Raw genomic sequence first — 18221 nt, 5'->3', positions numbered from 1 at the left:
GAAGGTGTCTGTGGCTTTCCAGCACTCCGTGTGTTCCTAGCTACATCTCACAGGCAGACTTTCTAAAGTAGTGCCTTTCAATAGCACTGTTGGCGACGATGGACAGGTTCTATATCTGCATTGTCCATTGGGATAGCCACTAGCTGCATGTGGCTATTGAGCACTTGAAATGTACCTGGGATAACTGAGAAACTAGTTAACATTTAAAACATTTTTCTTTTTTGATACAGGGTCTCACTCTGTTGCCCAGGGTGGAGTGCAGTGGTGCAATCTTGGCTCACTACAACCTCCGCCTCCTGATCCTTCCACCTCAGCTTCCCTGAGTATCTGGGACTACAGGCATGGGCCACTATGCCTGCCTAATTGTTTTTGTGTTTTTTGTAGAGATGAGGTTTCGCCATGTTGTCCGGGCTGTTCTTGAACTCCTAGGCTCTGCCTAGTGATCTGCCTGCCTCAGCCTCTCAGAGTGCTGGGACTACAGAGGTGAGCCACTGCACTGGCCCTAGTTAGCACTTTAATTAATCTGAATTTAAATAGGCACATCTGCCTAGTAGCTACTGTGTTGGATAGCACAGCTCTCCGGGGTTCTGGTACATCTGTCAAGGCCAGAAAAGGTATGTTGTGATGGATAGTGCTACATCTGCCACGGGTGGTAATCTGATACAGGCCTGCTCAGGTGACACCACCTAAAGAAATCTCATCAGTGTGCACCTCTGGCAAGCCTGACAAGGCTGACTTCTCTTGATGGGACCCTCCAATTTCCCCATTCCCTGTAAGCAGCTGTGCTGTCTAGGAAGAGAATTTGCTCTTAGATCATCAGTCTGTATGTGCGTCTTCAGACGAGACAGTTTCCCCTTATCCCAATAGTTTTCAACTTTTTGTTTCTGGTTGCAAATGATTGACTCCGGTGATTGCTGGAAGCTACACAGGTGACTCCCCACCCTCTTGGGCTACCCCACCAGTGACAACACAGGCAGGGGTGGCCTGGCTTCCTTTCTCGTGTTGTTATCGGGTAGCTGCCTGCTCAGAACCCACAAAGCCTGCCCCTCATCCCAGGCAGAGAGCAACCCAGCTCTTTCCCCAGACACTGAGAGCTGGTGGGGCCTGCTGTCCCCGGGAGAGTTGCATCACCCTCCACAGTGAGTATTGCTTTTCTTCTTGTTGCCCCCAACCCAGTGTCATCTTGGCCCTCAGTTGTGTGCTGCTATGATGGCTTCTAAAGCCTGGGCTTGCACTCATTTGTTCAGAGGTCGTGGGCACCAGGCACTTTTCTAGAAACTTCCAGGAAGGTAAATGGGAATTGGTGTGCCCAACCCAGGTTTCTTGCAGGGCGAGTAATAAAACTCCCTCCCCCTTCACATACATGAAGCTTAGGCTTAAGGCAGTCTGTGATTTATACCTTAAAGGAAGGAGAAGCAGGTGCTGGGGGACAAGATGGTGGCCAGGTGAAAAGGATGCACCCATGAGGTCTTTGAGTCTGAGACACCGCCCCATGGAAAGGATTCTTTGTAGCAGTGAAAAATTGGAAACAAGGAAACTATGTGCCAGGAGGCGAATGGTTAAATGAATTGTGATGTATCTAGACAATGGAATACACAGCAGCCATCCAATCCTATGACATGGTTCCATGTTGAATTGGCATGGAAGGTGATCCATGAAAGATGGGCAATTAGAAAGCAAGATAGATTATATGTGTAGTCTGATTTCCTTTCTATTAAGTGAGTGTGTGTCTATGTGTGTGTGTGTGTGTGTGAGGTTGTGTTACAGAGAAAAAGTCAGAAAGGAAGTATCTCAGAAACTTAACAATGGCTAAACTAGGAAAGGGTGCTTGAGGAGTTTTTATTTTCTATATTATGTATGTTGGCATTTTGGGGATTTTTTGTGCATTGTAAAAATACTCCTTTATGATCAGAGTAAAGCAAAAAGTTATTTTAAATGACTCATCAGTGGATGCTGGTTTGCCTTTTCAAACACACCCATCCTCTTTAGTTCTGAATTAGCTGTTACTCCATAGACTGCCGGCAAGTCCATCCAGAGAGTGGTCACTGTGTGCTGAACTGGAAGGGCTGTGCAGCAGCCAGTCTGTGGGATCCCATCTCCTTACTCCCTTTCCTGAACGAGCAAAAGCTAATCTACTATTTCAGCATCTGGAATTTCAGAGCCCTTTTCTTCCAATATCTGCTTATCTGTTCTGAAGCCCCCTTGTGTATGCCTCACTCACAGGCTTGTGTTGGGAGCCCCTGGGCCCCGTGCAGCCCCTGCTGGGCGGTTGGCAGGCATCTGATCCAGGCTTGGTGAGTGGATGGATCTGATAGATGGCTCAGAGACCCCGCCTCATGTAGGGAACAAAAAGCAGAGCTATGAAAAAATGTATGAGATGATTCAAGCTCCGTGTAGCAAATTGTACAAAGATCAAAATAAGGACCTGCATTCCTGACTCATGTTAGTATCCGATTTGATGTTAGCGCTGTGAGCATCAGAGGCTATAAATAAGTGTGGGGAGACGCTGTGTGCACAATAACCCCATGCTGATTTTCATGTTGGCTACTTAAGAATGTTAGAGAATACAAAAATAGTGATTGGATAATAATAGGTTCCAAGCTAACTTTTCTAATAGGCACTTTTCTCTTTTGGAGAATTAGCAGCTTTCTCCCTTCCTTTATCTCCCAGGTCCCTGCACATACCCCATGCTTTCTGACTTTCGTGCCTTAGTGCATATGTTTTCTCACCCTGGAGCAATGTTCCCTCCCCTCATTGCATGTCTCCATGCTCTTCGGCCTTCAAGGACCCGCAAAAATGTCACCTCCTCAATGAAGCCCTCCTGGATTTTCCCCAGAGCTAGAGACATGACTTCCTCCTTCCAATTCTTACCACAACTCATAGCATTTTCCATTTGTTGTTATTTGCAGCCATGACTTACTCACTGTACTTGAATGCAAGCTTCTTGAGGACATGGACCATGTCTTATACATTGTTTAAGCCAAATAAATGTATCAGGTACTCAAGGCACATTGAATAAGTGGGTTCGATGGGCGGCCCATGGCACCTGCAACAAGGCCTCACTGAGGAGCAAGGGAGAGATCTGCTGCAGTGCTGAGTCAACTGCCCATCCACTCCCGACAGACTGCTGAGATGGTCCTCGCTCTCAGTATGTTTGGTCATATGTGGGATTTTCCCCCCTATATTTTTCCCGCTTTCTCACCAGCAAGAAGAAAATGAAAGCAAGCACTGAGACTTAGTAGCTGGGAGAATAAAATATTTGAGAAGTATTCTGACAAAAATGAAAGAGAAATAGATGGCAAGGCTGTCTGTGGAGGTTCTAGATGTGGAGTCTAGGGAGGGGCATGTCCTGTTTTTACACTTTGGCTCTCTCCAAATTTTCTATGAGCCAGAAGCAGATGCATATTTTATAAACTGTAATATATTACATTCTATTATATACTATAATATATTACATTATATATACTATTTATTTGTTTATTTATTTTAGAGACAGGGTCTTGCTCTGTCACTCAGGCTGCAGTGCAGCAGTGCAATGTTAGCTCACTTCAGCCTTGAACTCCTGGGTTCAAGCGATTGTCCTGCCTCAGCCAGATGAGTAGCTGGGACTACAGCGTAGGCAACCATGCCTGGCATATTTTTAAATTTTTTGTAGAGATGGGGTCTTGCTCTATTGCCCAGGCTGATCTCAAATTCCTGGCCTCAAGTGATGCTTCCACCTCAGCCTCCCAAAGTGTTGGAATTACAGGGATGAGCCATCTTGCCTGGCTTGTGTTTATATATTACCTTTTTTTTTTTTTAAAAAAAAGACAAACCTTTATAGAAAGCTAGTGTACAACTTAGTTGCATAAAGTAGCCTCAGTGAATGTAATTATTAGACTTGCTCTTTCTGCGGTAGCTGGAGCAGGCTACAAGTTCCTCCTCTAGATGAGTTTTGTAAACAGGTGTGCTGAACGTTAGAGCATTGGGCTTCTTCTTTTTTTTTAAAATCTGACAAGTTATTTTTATGACAGCTCTTAAAATAAAATTTTACACACTTGGTAAGATATTTAAATAGTTTGCAAAATCTAAATGAAAACATGAAAGTTCATTTTCCACTGGTCATCGTGGTTCAGTCTCCTTCCAGAAAATGTTTCGGTGCTAGTGAGTAGTGCAGTGTATGTCTTTTTCTATTTTTTTTTTTTTAAAGATCACACAACATAAGTCTTCCTACATGTTGCATTTTAATCTTATAGTCTTGAGGACCTCTTTTCTATCAGCATGAGGACCATCCTTGTTTATAGGCTACATGTGGCTTATTGGATTGATGTGTCATAATATTACCAATTACTGAATATTTAAGTTGTTTTCCAATTTTTGTTCTGCTCCAACATATATCCCTATACCTGGACCCTTGTGTTCTTTTGTGAGAATACCAGTAGGGCAAATTCCAAGCAGATGCACTGCAGGGTCAGAGATGTTGTGTTTTGTAAATTTTGACAGATATGGCTTAACCCTCCAAAAAGATCACATAAATTTATACTCCTCACAGCAGTGTGGAGGCCTTTTTTCCAAACTCTTACCAACGTCGTTACCATCTATTGCTATTTCCAATCTGAAACTTGCTATCACTCACTATAACCAAAGCCATTCTTTCTTCTTGTTGTGGTTTCTTTCTTTGGGAATTTTTCTCAGGTATTACGTGATTAATATTCAATCCTTTCATGCAAGCAAAAAGGAGGTGACATAAGCCCTGGGTATTAGAAATATATATATTATATATATTTATATATATAATATATATAAAGTGTTTTCTAATTGATATCTCAAAAATCAACCTCCCTATTCCCCAAGCTGTAATAAAATAAAATTTGCTGAGTTGAGGTCTTCCAAACTCAACTGGGCATTTTTCATCTGGGGGAAAAAAAAGAAGAGTAATGCTCAGCTCCAAAGTGGCTGCTTTTCTGCTTGCTGGGAGAGTTTCTTATTTCAAACAGAGGCTCACTGGGCTTCTTGATGGCACCTGGAGTCATACCAAGCAGGAAGCAATCACTCCACAGAGCTGAAGATGTCAGAACAGTTCAGAAATACTGCCTGGGGAAAGTTCTTGGTTCTTTGGCTTAGGAGGAAAGGGGCAGAATACAACCTTTCTGAAGAAAATGCATCTTTCATTCAGCTGGGAAATATTTCAAAAGAACTATGAAAAGAAGTTAGAAGCAGGTGAATTGCCCCACAGAGGGGAATGTTTAAATGAATTGGGGCACAGCCACTGTCAGAATGCCAGGTAGCTGATGCCTTCACCTGTCTGAAGAATGTTTAATGATGAAAGAAATGTTCATAATCTGTTAGGTGGGAAAAAGAAAATAAAAGTTCAAAGTGTACGAATGCATAGAAACACGGCTGGGAGGGAAAACAACAGAAAGTTAAAAGTGGTTATTTTAGGGTAGGAAGATTATGGGTGATTTTGATTTTCTCCTCTCAGCTTTTCTGTATTTGTCAAATTTCCTGCAAACACGTGTGTTACTTCTGTAACAAAAAAAGTCATTTTCAGATAAATGTCAGCATTTTCCTGGCCCCCAGAGGGCTGCAGTGGAATTCGGTGCATGCCCAGGTGACTGGGTAAGGTCACGGCCAGAGGCTGGGGCTACTCATTTTTATTTCAGACACAGTCCTGTTCCAGGCTTTCTTGTGTCTTAGGGTTAATTGCCAAAATATTTTTTTCTCTTCTTCTAAAAATTTATTGTGAGTCTTACTTGTATCTAATCTCAAGCTTACTGAAAAGTGAAGAATTGTGTAAAGAATGCTTATAAACCCTTCACCCAAACCATTGTTTTCATTTTGTCCTACTGGCTTTATTATTCTCCTTCTCTCTATATACATATGTTTTCATTAATTTTTTGCATTTTTTGCTTATTTTTTGAATCCTTTGAGAATATGCCAAAGACACTGTGCTCTTTTGCCCCTAAATACTTCAGGGGATAATTCCTAAGAACAGGGGCATTCTCCTGTAAAACCACAATGCAGTCAGCAAAATCAGGAAATTTAACACGGATGCAGCACTATCATCAAATTCACAGTGCCTATTGTAATGCCCTTAATTTCCCAGTAATGTCCTTCAGAATTATTTTTTTTTTCCCCACTCCAGGACCAAATCCAGGTTCTTGCATTGCATCTACTTGTCCTGTCTCTTTAGTCTCCTTCAACCTGAGATGGTTTCTCAGTTTTTCTTTGTGTCACTTGACCTTGATATTTGGCCGATTACTTTGCAGAAAGTCCTTCATTTTGGGTTTTTCTGATGCTTCCTCGTTCTTTGATTTAGGTTGACCTTTTTTCCAGGAATAAAGATGCTGTGTCTTCCCTCCTCAACTTTTTAGGACAAATGTGACACTGGTTTGCTTCCATGTTGGTGGTATGGGGTTTGAAGACCAACTTAGCTGGTCTTCAAATCCAACACCATCAACATGTAGTTACATGTCTCCAAGGAGCCCTGGCTGTCTTAGTGGAGAAAGATATTTAGACTCCAAGATCAGGGCACTAGGCGCTAATTATGCTGTGTATCATTGCTTTTAGGTCCTCTCAGCAGACAGAGCCAGGAAATATGTATGTGAAACACACATACATATACATATACAAATTGTCTATCTATCTATCTATCTAATTTAATCTTAAAAACATATGGGTATAAAGACATGTGAACATGTATGTTCATTCCAACACTATTCACAATAGCAAAAACATGGAATCAACCTAAATGTTCATCAATGATAGACTGGATAAGGAAAATGTGGTACATATACATCATGGAATACTACACAGCCATAAAAAAGAACAAGATCATATCCTTTGAAGCAACATGGATGGAACTGGAGGCCATTATCCTAAGTGAACTAACACAGGAACAGAAAAACAAATGTCACATGTTCTCATTTATAAATGGGAGCTAAATGTTGAGTACATATGGACACAAAAAAGGGAACAACAGACACTGGGACCTCCTTGAGGGTGGAGGGAGGTAGGAGGGTGAGGATCAAAAAACTATCTACCAATCAGGTACTATGCTTATTAACCTGGGTGGTGAAATAATCTATACACCAAGCCCCCATGACGCGCAATTTACCTATATAACAAACCTGCACATATACCCCTGAAGCTAAAATAAAAGGAAAAAACCCACGAAAACAAACCAAAACAAAAAAACCCCACGTGGGTCCGTAGTGATCTCTCAAGTTGGCTATAACAGCACAAGGCACTCCAGTACACTTTTGAAAAGCTACCAGCAGAGAGGTTACCAGGAGGAAGTTCTGGTTGCTTTCCTCCTTAGGGCCTGCTGACAGCCAGAGATGACACTGAGAAGTGAAGTGCTAGAATGTTTTCATCGTACTTTGCTTTTCCCTGCCTTACTTGAACAGCTTTATTGAGGTCCAATTACAATAAACTGCAAATATTAAAATGCAGAATGTAAGTTCTGATGTACATACACCCCTGCGAAGCTCTCACACAACCCAGACAGTGAACATATTTATCCCCCACTGAGGTTTCCTTTGTACCCACCTGCCCTCCTGCCCTCCCACACTCCCCTTCTCTCTCTGTCTTTTTTTGTTTGTTTGTTTGTTTGAGATGGAGTCTTGCTCTGTCACCCAGGCTGGAGTGCAGTGGTGCAATCTTGGCTCACTGCAACCTCTGCCTCCCAGGTTCAAGTGATCCTCCTGCCTCAGCCTCCTGAGCAGCTGAGACTACAGGTGCACACCACCATACCTGGCTAATTTTTTGTACTTTTTAGAAACAGGGTTTCACCATGTTGGCCAGACTGGTCTCGAACTCCCAACCTCAGGTGATCTACCCACCTTGGCCTCCCAAAATGCTGGGATTATAGGCGTGAGCCACCATGCCCAGCCACCTCCCCTTCTCTCTCTCTATTGCCAGGACATCAGTGATTCTGCTTTCCATCAGTATAGATTAGTTTGCATTATCTAGAGTTTTATACAAGTGAAATCATACAGTATGAACTCCCTTTGGTCTGGCTACTTGGCATAATTGTTTGGAGACTTGTCCATGTTGCTGTGTGAATCGGTCATTCATTCCCTATTCCATTGGATGGATATCTCACAGTTAACTTATCCATTTACTACTTGATGGACATTTAGGCTGTTAGCAGTTTTTGGCTACCACAGAGTAAAGCTGTAATGAACATTCACGTACTGGTCTTTATGGGGACATATACTTACAATTTTCTCAGGTGAATACTTAGGAGTGGGATGACTGGATCACATGGTGAGTGCATGTATAACATCTTAAGAAACTGCCAGTTTTCCAAAGTGGTTTTACCACACATTATGCATTGGAAACCACTGTACTTTCAGAAAAGCAGGGTGGGGTCATGATGTTGTTATGGAAAGGAAGCCAACAGGTTGGGATTGGATTTATGAAAGAGACTATTTTTTTCGAGAACCTTGGGGTGTGATGCTGGACAGGTTTCCTTGAAATGTACTTGCTAAGGGTATAAAAGGAAATGCCCCGGCTCAGGCACAGACTCCGTCCTTGAAGGCAGTCAAGCTGTTGTTTCTTTGGTTATGTAGGGGTGGGCTTTAAAGAAATTCAAAACACATGAAAATGACAACTAGAGATTTATTTCAGTCAGTTCCGAGGCCCTGTGCATTAGGGAACTAGAACTCATTTTCTTTAGTACACAAACCTAGGACTTCCTTTTCCTGCTGAAGTCAGGGTAAAGAGGAGAAAGGTGGGTTCTGGGGGCATCGGGTCTTTTAGGGAGGGGGCCCCAACCCCAGCAGGCGCCACCCAGCCCTCATGTTCTTCTTGCCACCTGGTTACTCAAAGGCCCTTTTCCTGGGGAGTCCAGAGCCCAGGGCATTCTCAAAGCGACCACTGTCCTGTTAGCTTTGGTGAGTCCCTTAGCTGATAGAGCAGGGGGAAGGGGAACCAGTCAGCAAAACAGGACTTGACAGACAAGCTGAGTCAAGGGAAAGGGAGCTAATGTAGAAAGGATGGGCTGGGAAAAATGTAACAGCCCACCTGCCATTCCTCATTTGTGGATGGGAGATGTACTAATTATTGTCTAAGTAGAAAGAAAACAAATGCTAGAATCAGGTGACCCTCAGAGTCAAAAAAGTGAATGATAACTTCAAAGGAGAGGTTCTTTCATTTCTGTGTGGACTACTGAGATGATTCTGAAATCTAGAATACTATATAGACTCTAACTCCTGCTTGGAATATTTTTTTCAGAAGAATAAGCAGATTTAAAATTTAATCTCCATCTTTTTGGCATTTGGTTGTTACTATTCGTTTACAAGCCAGTCCACTTTTTGATTTTTGTTCCTTTTCCAGGAGCAGGCTTGCATCTGACTGACCCACCATGACACCCACAGACTTCACAGTGAGTACAGCCGTGCTCCTCTGGCTCCTCAAAACACACACTCGTCTTCCCTTTTTAGGGGGTGTGGGAAGGATCCACTGTGGGGGAAGGATTTATCTGTGTAGTTTCCCAGGGTAAGATCTCTGCCTGGCAATGTCCATTGCTGGGTAGGTTGTTGTCCAGCACAGAGGGTTTTGCAAATGCAGAGGCAGCTATGCTTTGGGGTATGTTGTGGAGACAGAGGAAAATGTGGTGTTATAAACAGCTAAGGATTTTTAACCATCTTTAACTAGGGTGTGCTTAGTTCCACATGCCTGTTCTAAAACTCAGACAAATGAAGCAAAGGGAGAATTCATGTAATTTGCTTTTAAAAAACCCATGGTGGGCACATTAGTTGTATTTCTTGCATAACATTATGTAGACCTTATGAAAACACGTAACGGTATACATTCCCCTGAAAGAGACCAAGAGCTGAACAAAAATTAGTGAGTCAGTCTGGGCGTGGTGGCTCACGCCTGTAATCCCCGTACTTTGGGAGGCAGAGGCGGGCGGTTCACCTGGCCGAGGCCAGGATTTCAAGACCAGCCTGCCCAACATGGCGAAACCCCATCTCTACTAAAAATACAAAAATAGCTAGGTGTGGTGGCAGGCGCATGTAATCCCAGCTACTTGGGAGGCTGAGGCACGAGAGTGGCTTGAGCCTGGGAGGTGGAGGTTGCAATGAGCCAAGATCACACCATTGCACTCCAGCCTGGGCAACAGAGCGACACTCTGTCTTAAAAAAAAAAAAAAAAAATCAGTGAGTCAAATCACAATCCAGAGAATCTTTTTCTCTTTTACAGCCAAATGTAATTAAGTGTAGAATCAAATTAATTTCCCATGCTTTTGTAACATTCATAAATGCCTTATAAAATTACCTAAGGGCTTTGATTTTGCTTTTCTCCAAGGGAAAGCCTGGGTTTTACACGTAGATAATTGAAATCCAGACTTCCTAGCAGGCAGGCTAACAAACTGCCTCACAGTACATTGTAGGTTTCCATGATCTATGGAGAGTGGTGGTTGAAACAGTTTATCAATGAAATTATTTATGATATGCTAATGATTCATTAGTATTACATATGTATAGTTACCTAATTGCACCTATATCCATAACAACAAAAAAGTAATTAATTTGGTCCTGGTGAAGTAACTATTCTTCTGACCAAAAGTAGACTCTTCAGTGTCTCCTGCATTAAATTCACCTTTCAATCCCTGAGGCTGTGGAAACAGAAGTAGATGAAGGCAGCAGAGCCAGGGCTGCTTCTGAGCTTGCCAGTCATTTGCTTTTATCATTTGGGATCTTGGATAATAGCCAAACTCTGCAAAGCAGCCCCAGATAAGAAGGAAACTGCACCTCAATAATGACCTTCTCTTGTCAGAGGAGTCTGGCGCCATCTAAATGGGAAGAAGATGGGACCCCTGTGGCCCTGACTCCCAAATTCCATGGAAAGTAGCTGTGGCACCCTGTGGCCACCTTTCTGAGGGTGTGCTGGGCCAGTCACCCATGCAGGTGCCCCACATTCCCTCAGCGTCACAGTAAAGGCAGAGTCCTTTTTACAGATGAGGAGACCGAGCCTGGGGAAGATGGTTTGAGGGTTCAAGGTCTCACAGAAATTTGGAGGAAGAGCCCTTGAGGGGTGCTGTTGGCAATCATAGCTTTGCTGGGTTCCTCCCTCAGGGTGAATGTCAAAGCACTGAAATCCAGGTCTCAATGTTGGGATTTAATACCTTCTCAAGTGTGGGGTCAAGGTGTCTGCCAGCGTCCCTGCTGATAACAAATTCATTTTTTCCCTACCTCCCTCCTTCTTGTGCCCTCTCTTATTCCATCTCCCCCATTGCCTTGTGCCCATTCTTGGTGTTAGAGAGGGGAATCTTGAGCCTGGGTCTGGCTGAGGGTTTCCAGAGAACACATGAGCCAGAGAAGGAGGCCCTGGAAAGCTCTGGGACCTTCTTCCTGCTCTGGCTGTTCACAACTGGGACGTCTGGGCTGCTGCTTCTGAGCCCAGAAGCAGGACTCCTGAGGGAAGAGGATGTGCCTGTGTAGGAGCAACAGCCTGTGGGCTCAGAGGCTTGCCGGCACAGACAGGCAGGATGGGCCCCTTGCCCTGGCTGTGCACTGAGGTTTGTTTACATTTACTGGGGGATTTCCAGGGGATTTGATGTCTAAGATCCATCAGGCATGTGCAAAACTATCAGTGTGAGTCATGACACAGTGGGTGTTGTTCCAGGATTCCTCCTGTGGTCCTGACAAATTTCATATAAATCTAGATTTGGGGTGTAAAATTCCATCACTTAAAAAATATGCCTGGGAAGTCCCTAACCTAACTAACTAAGTAACTTCATGCAAAAGCACGAGGTCCTTAATCCTCACCCAGCAGAAAAACTATGCCTCCTGGGCTTCCAGCAGGACACAGTGTCCTTGTCTGGGATTCAGTCTTGGGAGTGTTGGCTGTGCCTGCTCACTGGGCAGTGGAGAAAGCTGGGTCACCCAGGTCCTGGGATTTCTGCACATTTCTCCCGTTCTGCTCCTTCTGCTGTCTCCTCCAGGCCCTGCTCCAGATTGCCTTCCCTCGCTGGCCCAGGAATCCATCTCTCTCCAGCACCTTAGCCCAGGACTAACACAGCTACGTCACGCTGGCCTTCCCACCTTCCCCCCATCTCATTTTCTCCCCAGGAACCAAAGCCATCTCTTGTGCTTGCCTTCTGTCAAGCATGCCCTCTTTCCTCCCTTGCCTTCTTCTTTCTTCCTTGTCTGTCTTCCTCTTAACATGTCTTTAAAATCCGCGCTGCTCCTCGCTACCTGGAGCTGTAGCAGGAGGAGAGCAGGCTTGCTGGACCGGAGAAGCAACTCCATGCAGCAACACCCCTGCACCCTCATCTGTGAGGCTGCTTGCGATTTGCTTCACAGCCTTGGGCTCAGGCTCATGTGAGTCTATTAAAGCTATTTGACCAAAAAAAAAAAAAAACCCACAAAACACCAACCCACAAATAACAAACAAAAACTTCAAAAGCGAGTTTAGCACTTATTTATCGTGTGGATTCACAGTCGGTATTTGCTCATCTGCATTGTTTTACTGAGGTTCCTCCAAAAGGTCATCCTCCCAACCTCTTAAACCTGCTGTGATGTCTATTGTGGGGTATCCATGCTCTTCACAGTCTTCCTTCTATCCTCAAGTTCTTCTTCCACTCAAAGTCCACTCAAACCTCACCTCCTACAGGACGACTGTCTTAGTGGGGCCATGACTGCAGCTGGTTCCCGTGTCCAGCATTGGGAGGATTCTCCTGGCATGTCTCTAAAATGTGTGTCACCTAAGAGGTCTGTCCTCTCAAGAGACTGGGTTTCCAGACACAGGCCAATGCCAGAAGAAACATCTCTAAGTGTAAACTGAAATGGATTAATCAAGCCTAGGGACTAATAAAATAGGGAGACGAGTTTTCTTTAGTTCTTTGTTTTTGTGGGCCATTTCCAGCTGCCCTGGCCTGAAGAGCCGCCTCCAGGATCCTGCTCCTGGGTCCCTCTTTGCAGTAGGATTTTCTTTTGCTCACATATTGGAGGTGGAGTCAGGACTAGATGTCAGATTTTCCCAGTTGTCATCCAAATTACCCTTGGGTCCTCCTGCTACTTCCTGCCAGCCAGGGCCCAAATAGGACTAACATCTACTGTCCTTTATCAATCAACTCAGTGAGCCCTGATATCTAAGAAGCCCTCCACAAACACACACACAACAGGTTCTATGTTCCAATAAGTTTAGAAAACATTGTTAAACAAAATTCAACAGATTCTGAAGGATTTCTCAGAGTCTTTACTGTGCTAATGTGTAATTAAAATAAAACAAGTTCTGGGCTGGGCACAGTGGCTCACGCCTGTAATCCCAACACTTTGGGAGGCCAAGGTGGGCGGATCACAAGGTCAGAAGTTCGAGACCAGCCTGACCAACATGGTGAAACCCCATCTCTACTAAAAATACAAAAATTAGTCAGGCATGGTGGCACACACCTGTAATCCCAGCTACTCAGGAGGCTGAGGCAGGAGAATCGCTTGAACCTGGGAGGCAGAGGTTGCAGTGAGCCGAGATGGCGCCATTGCACTCCAGCCTGGGCAGCAAGAGCGAAACTCCGTCTCAAAACAAACAAACAAATAAATAAATTTTATAGGACTTTTCAGATCCTTCAGTGTGCTCAGGAGTATTGTGAATTTCAAAGAAGGAATATGCAGAGATTCTCAACTATTTTAACCATTAGTGTTCCACCTAAAACATGGTTTGGGAAATGCTAGTCAGATCTACTAGAAATATTACAATGTATGCAGATAGGGAGAGCCCAGCTAACAGGAGGTAGAGAATATTTTGTTATTTAAATATAAACATTTAAGTACACAAAATCATCTTTGTACTTATATATTTGTTAATATTAACTGTTCAAAACAAAATAAAAACTTATTGTGGATTTGGGGTGACTTTTAGTCCAAATGTATCCAGATAAATTGAACTACTGCATTTGCCTCAGGAGAAATAAAAGTAGAGATGAGATTTGGCAAGGAATGTCCCTCAAGGAAAGGGAGTGAGAGCTGGTAGTCCCTGGTGGAATTTGGGAGTCCTAATGGGAGCCCTCGGAAGGAAACTGGTGGGAAGTGAGAGCGTTTGAGGATCTGTGGGCAGAGGTTTTGGAAGGAATGTAGCAGGCGTGGCACGGACTCTCCCCTCCTCCTCCATTGGCAGTCCATGTCCTTCATTCCCTCCCACCCCGGGTTTGACTCAAGGGCTTACATCTCAGCGTCTCATTTCTAGCCCTCATTTCCTGTTTCCATAGCAGGGGCTTTAGGATGGCTTCTGCTTCAGGAACCCAAAAAAAGTGTAAGAAGTGTGTGTGTGTATGCGCATATATGTGTGTGTATATATGTGTGCATGCATGAGTGTGTACATATGTGCATGTAAGCATGAGTGTTGGCATGTTTGTGTACATGAGAGCATGTGCAAGTGCATGTATTATGTGTATGCATGTACATGTGAGTGTGTGTGCTTGTTGGGGCCAGCTTCATGGCTGTGCAACCCACACAGTCACACAGGGGCACTGTGCTTAGAAGTGTTGCTTGTTTGATTGAATGCTGGATATGTTGAAATTCCTAACAATTTTTGGACCACGGGTCCTGCTAACTATAGAGCAGGTCATGGTGCTTGTGTGTGTACGTGGGGTTGAGAGTGTCTGTGTGTGTATGTGTATGTGTATGTGTATGTGCATGTGTATGTGGGTGTATGCTGGTGCTCCCGGAGCTTTCAGGAAACTCAGGGGACTGGGATCCAGATGAGTTTAAGAGCCCTTGCTGACTTTTTTAGGGTCAGTGAAAAATTGAATAGATAGGATAAGGACGATCGCAGTCATACCCACAGTTTGATAAAACTGCCCATCAGTAGTGTGGAGGTACTCTTACTCCATCAGAGCACTTGGCATGCACACTATAAATGTTCATTTGCATGTCTGGTTGCTCTATGGGTAGGTAAGTTTCCTGAGAGTGAAGCCACACATCTGATTTATTTATTATGGTTTCTTTGGCACATAGCACAGTAGCCAACATACAGTATGTGCTTAATAAACATCTGTTGAATAAATAAATATGTCACAACCCAAGCAGATGTTCTCAGAATGTCTACGTGTCTTTGGCCTTATCATAGGTGTTTGGGGTTGGAAGGGTCAAGAGGTCCATGCCTCTGCCATCAGACAGGACCTTCAAAATATTTTCCTTGACCTAATGCCGTCTTGTGTCCCCTTGCAGAGCCCTATTCCTAACATGGCTGATGACTATGGCTCTGAATCCACATCTTCCATGGAAGACTATGTTAACTTCAACTTCACTGACTTGTACTGTGAGAAAAACAATGTCAGGCATTTTGCGAGCCATTTCCTCCCACCCTTGTATTGGCTTGTGTTCATCGTGGGTGCCTTGGGCAACAGTCTGGTCATCCTTGTCTACTGGTACTGCACAAGAGTGAAGACCATGACCGACATGTTCCTTTTGAATTTGGCAATTGCTGACCTCCTCTTTCTTGTCACTCTTCCCTTCTGGGCCATTGCCGCTGCTGACCAGTGGAAGTTCCAGACCTTCATGTGCAAGGTGGTCAACAGCATGTACAAGATGAACTTCTACAGCTGTGTGTTGCTGATCATGTGCATCAGCGTGGACAGGTACATCGCCATTGCCCAGGCCATGAGAGCACATACTTGGAGGGAGAAAAGGCTTCTGTACAGCAAAATGGTTTGCTTTACCATCTGGGTATTGGCAGCTGCGCTCTGCATCCCAGAAATCTTATACAGCCAAATCAAGGAGGAATCCGGCATTGCTATCTGCACCATGGTTTACCCTAGCGACGAGAGCACCAAACTGAAGTCAGCTGTCTTGACCCTGAAGGTCATTCTGGGATTCTTCCTTCCCTTCGTGGTCATGGCTTGCTGCTACACCATCATCATTCACACCCTGATACAAGCCAAGAAGTCGTCCAAGCACAAGGCCCTAAAAGTGACCATCACTGTCCTGACTGTCTTTGTCTTGTCTCAGTTTCCCTACAACTGCATTTTGTTGGTGCAGACCATTGACGCCTATGCCATGTTCATCTCCAACTGTGCCGTTTCCACCAACATTGACATCTGCTTCCAGGTCACCCAGACCATCGCCTTCTTCCACAGTTGCCTGAACCCTGTTCTCTATGTTTTTGTGGGTGAGAGATTCCGCCGGGATCTTGTGAAAACCCTGAAGAACTTGGGTTGCATCAGCCAGGCCCAGTGGGTTTCATTTACAAGGAGAGAGGGAAGCTTGAAGCTGTCGTCTATGTTGCTGGAGACAACCTCAGGAGCACTCTCCCTCTGAGGAGTCTTCTCTGAGGTGCATGGTTCTTTTGGAAGAAATGAGAAATGCAGAAACAGTTTCCCCACTGATGGGACCAGAGAGAGTGAAAGAGAAAAGAAAACTCAGAAAGGGATGAATCTGAACAATATGATTACTTGTAGTCAGAATTTGCCAAAGCAAATATTTCAAAATCAACTGACTAGTCCAGGAGGCTGTTGATTGGCTCTTGACTGTGATGCCTGCAATTCTCAAAGGAGGACCAAGGACCAGCACTGTGGAGCACCCTGGCTTTGCCACTCGCTGGAGCATCAGTGCCACTGCCTCTGGAGGAGCCCTTGGATTTTCTCCATGCACTGTGAACTTCTGTGGCTTCAGTTCTCATGCTGCCTCTTCCAAAAGGGGACACAGAAGCACTGGCTGCTGCTACAGACCACAAAAGCAGAAAGTTTCGTGAAAATGTCCATCTTTGGGAAATTTTCTACCCTGCTCTTGAGACTGATAACCCATGCCAGGTCTTATAGATTCCTGATCTAGAACCTTTCCAGGCAATCTCAGACCTAATTTCCTTCTGTTCTCCTTGTTCTGTTCTGGGCCAGTGAAGGTCCTTGTTCTGATTTTGAAACAATCTGCAGGTCCGGCCAGTGAACCCCTGGACAACTGGCCCCACCCACAAGGCATCCAAAGTCTGTTGGCTTCCAGTCCATTTCTGTGTCCTGCTGGAGGTTTTGACCTAGACAAGGATTCTGCTTATTCCTTGGTATGATGACAGTGTCCCTCCATGGCCTGAGCAGGGAGATTATAACAGCTGGGTTCGCAGGAGCCAGCCTTGGCCCTGTTGTAGGCTTGTTCTGTTGAGTGGCACTTGCTTTGGGTCCACCGTCTGCTCCCTAGAAAATGGGCTGGTTCTCTTGGCCCTTGTCTTTCTGAGGCTTACTTTATTCTGAGGAATAAAGTGGGCAGACATGGGCAGCAGCCAGGGAGGGCAAAGGGGTGAAGCGCAGGCCTTGCTGGAAGGCTATTTACTTCCATGCTTCTCCTTTTCTTACTCTATAGTGGCAACATTTTAAAAGCTTTTGATTTAGAGATTAGGCTGAAAAAAATAAGTAATGGAATTCACCTTTGTGTCTTTTGTGTCTTTCTTTTCATGATTTGGCAAAATGTATCACCTTTGAAAATATTTCACATATTGGAAAAGTGCTTTTTAATGTGTATATGAAGCATTAATTACTTGTCACTTTCTTTACCCTGTCTCAATATTTTAAGTGTGTGCAATTAAAGATCAAATAGATACATTAAGAGTGTGAAGGCTGGTCTGAAGGTAATGAGTTATCTCAATCGGATTGCTCACAGTCAGTTACAGATTGAACTCCTTGTTCTACTTTCCCTGCTTCTCTCTACTGCAATTGACTAGTCTTTAAAAAAAGTGTGAAGAGTAAGCAATGGGGATAAGGAAATAAGATCTCCAAATACCTTAAAACCATCATGGCTGACAAATTTTTATTTCTCCTCTGTCCAAACTTACTCCTCAGGCTTTTCCGTGTTAGTCAAATGGAATTTCCAAGGAGGACTATTGGAACAGCACAATAAACCATCCCTGGCTTTGCCACTTGCTTTAGAGGAAGCATCTAATTTCCCCAGTGCCTTGTGGATTGCTGTGGTTTCTGTTCCAACGCCATCCCTTCCCAAAGGGGACACGAAAGCACTGGACCCTGCCATTTCACCCTTCTTCTCCCTGCCCACTTCTAAAGCACATGAGAATGAGGAATAAAGTGAGCAGACATGGGCAGCAGCCAGGGAGGGCGAAGGGGTGAAGCGCAGGCCTTGCTATCCCATCAACATGCTGCCCGTGAGGGGGCAGTGGGTGGGAAGAAAGCATTGGCCTGGGACCAGCAGAGCAACATGGGCCCAGCACAGGCACTGCATCCGTAGTTAAAGGGAGGATAACTTCTCCAAGGTCACTTATGAACACAGCCATCCATTGACCATTTCCAAGAG

General features: G+C 44.4%; 1 protein-coding gene across 2 annotated transcripts; it reads left to right on the top strand.

Moving 5' to 3' along the window:
• The first annotated feature begins 1026 nt into the window (after positions 1-1026).
• Positions 1027-17642, top strand: CCR9 (C-C motif chemokine receptor 9). 2 transcript variants are annotated; one of them, XM_063722648.1, is made up of 3 exons: positions 1027-1139; positions 9322-9370; positions 15159-17642. In XM_063722648.1, the coding sequence occupies exons 2-3, from the start codon at positions 9350-9352 to the stop codon at positions 16245-16247; spliced, it is 1110 nt and encodes a 369-aa protein (XP_063578718.1). In that variant the 5' UTR covers positions 1027-1139; positions 9322-9349; the 3' UTR covers positions 16248-17642. The 2 variants fall into 2 exon arrangements, with proteins under 2 accessions (XP_063578718.1, XP_063578719.1); XM_063722649.1 differs by lacking the exon at positions 1027-1139 and adding an exon at positions 8632-8716.
• The last annotated feature ends 579 nt before the right edge of the window (positions 17643-18221 follow it).

The sequence above is a fragment of the Pongo abelii genome, chromosome 2 (assembly GCF_028885655.2).
Source record: "Pongo abelii isolate AG06213 chromosome 2, NHGRI_mPonAbe1-v2.0_pri, whole genome shotgun sequence".
Taxonomy (NCBI): domain Eukaryota; kingdom Metazoa; phylum Chordata; class Mammalia; order Primates; family Hominidae; genus Pongo; species Pongo abelii.
Note: the sequence above shows the minus strand (reverse complement) of the source record. Positions and strands in the feature narration are given on the sequence as shown.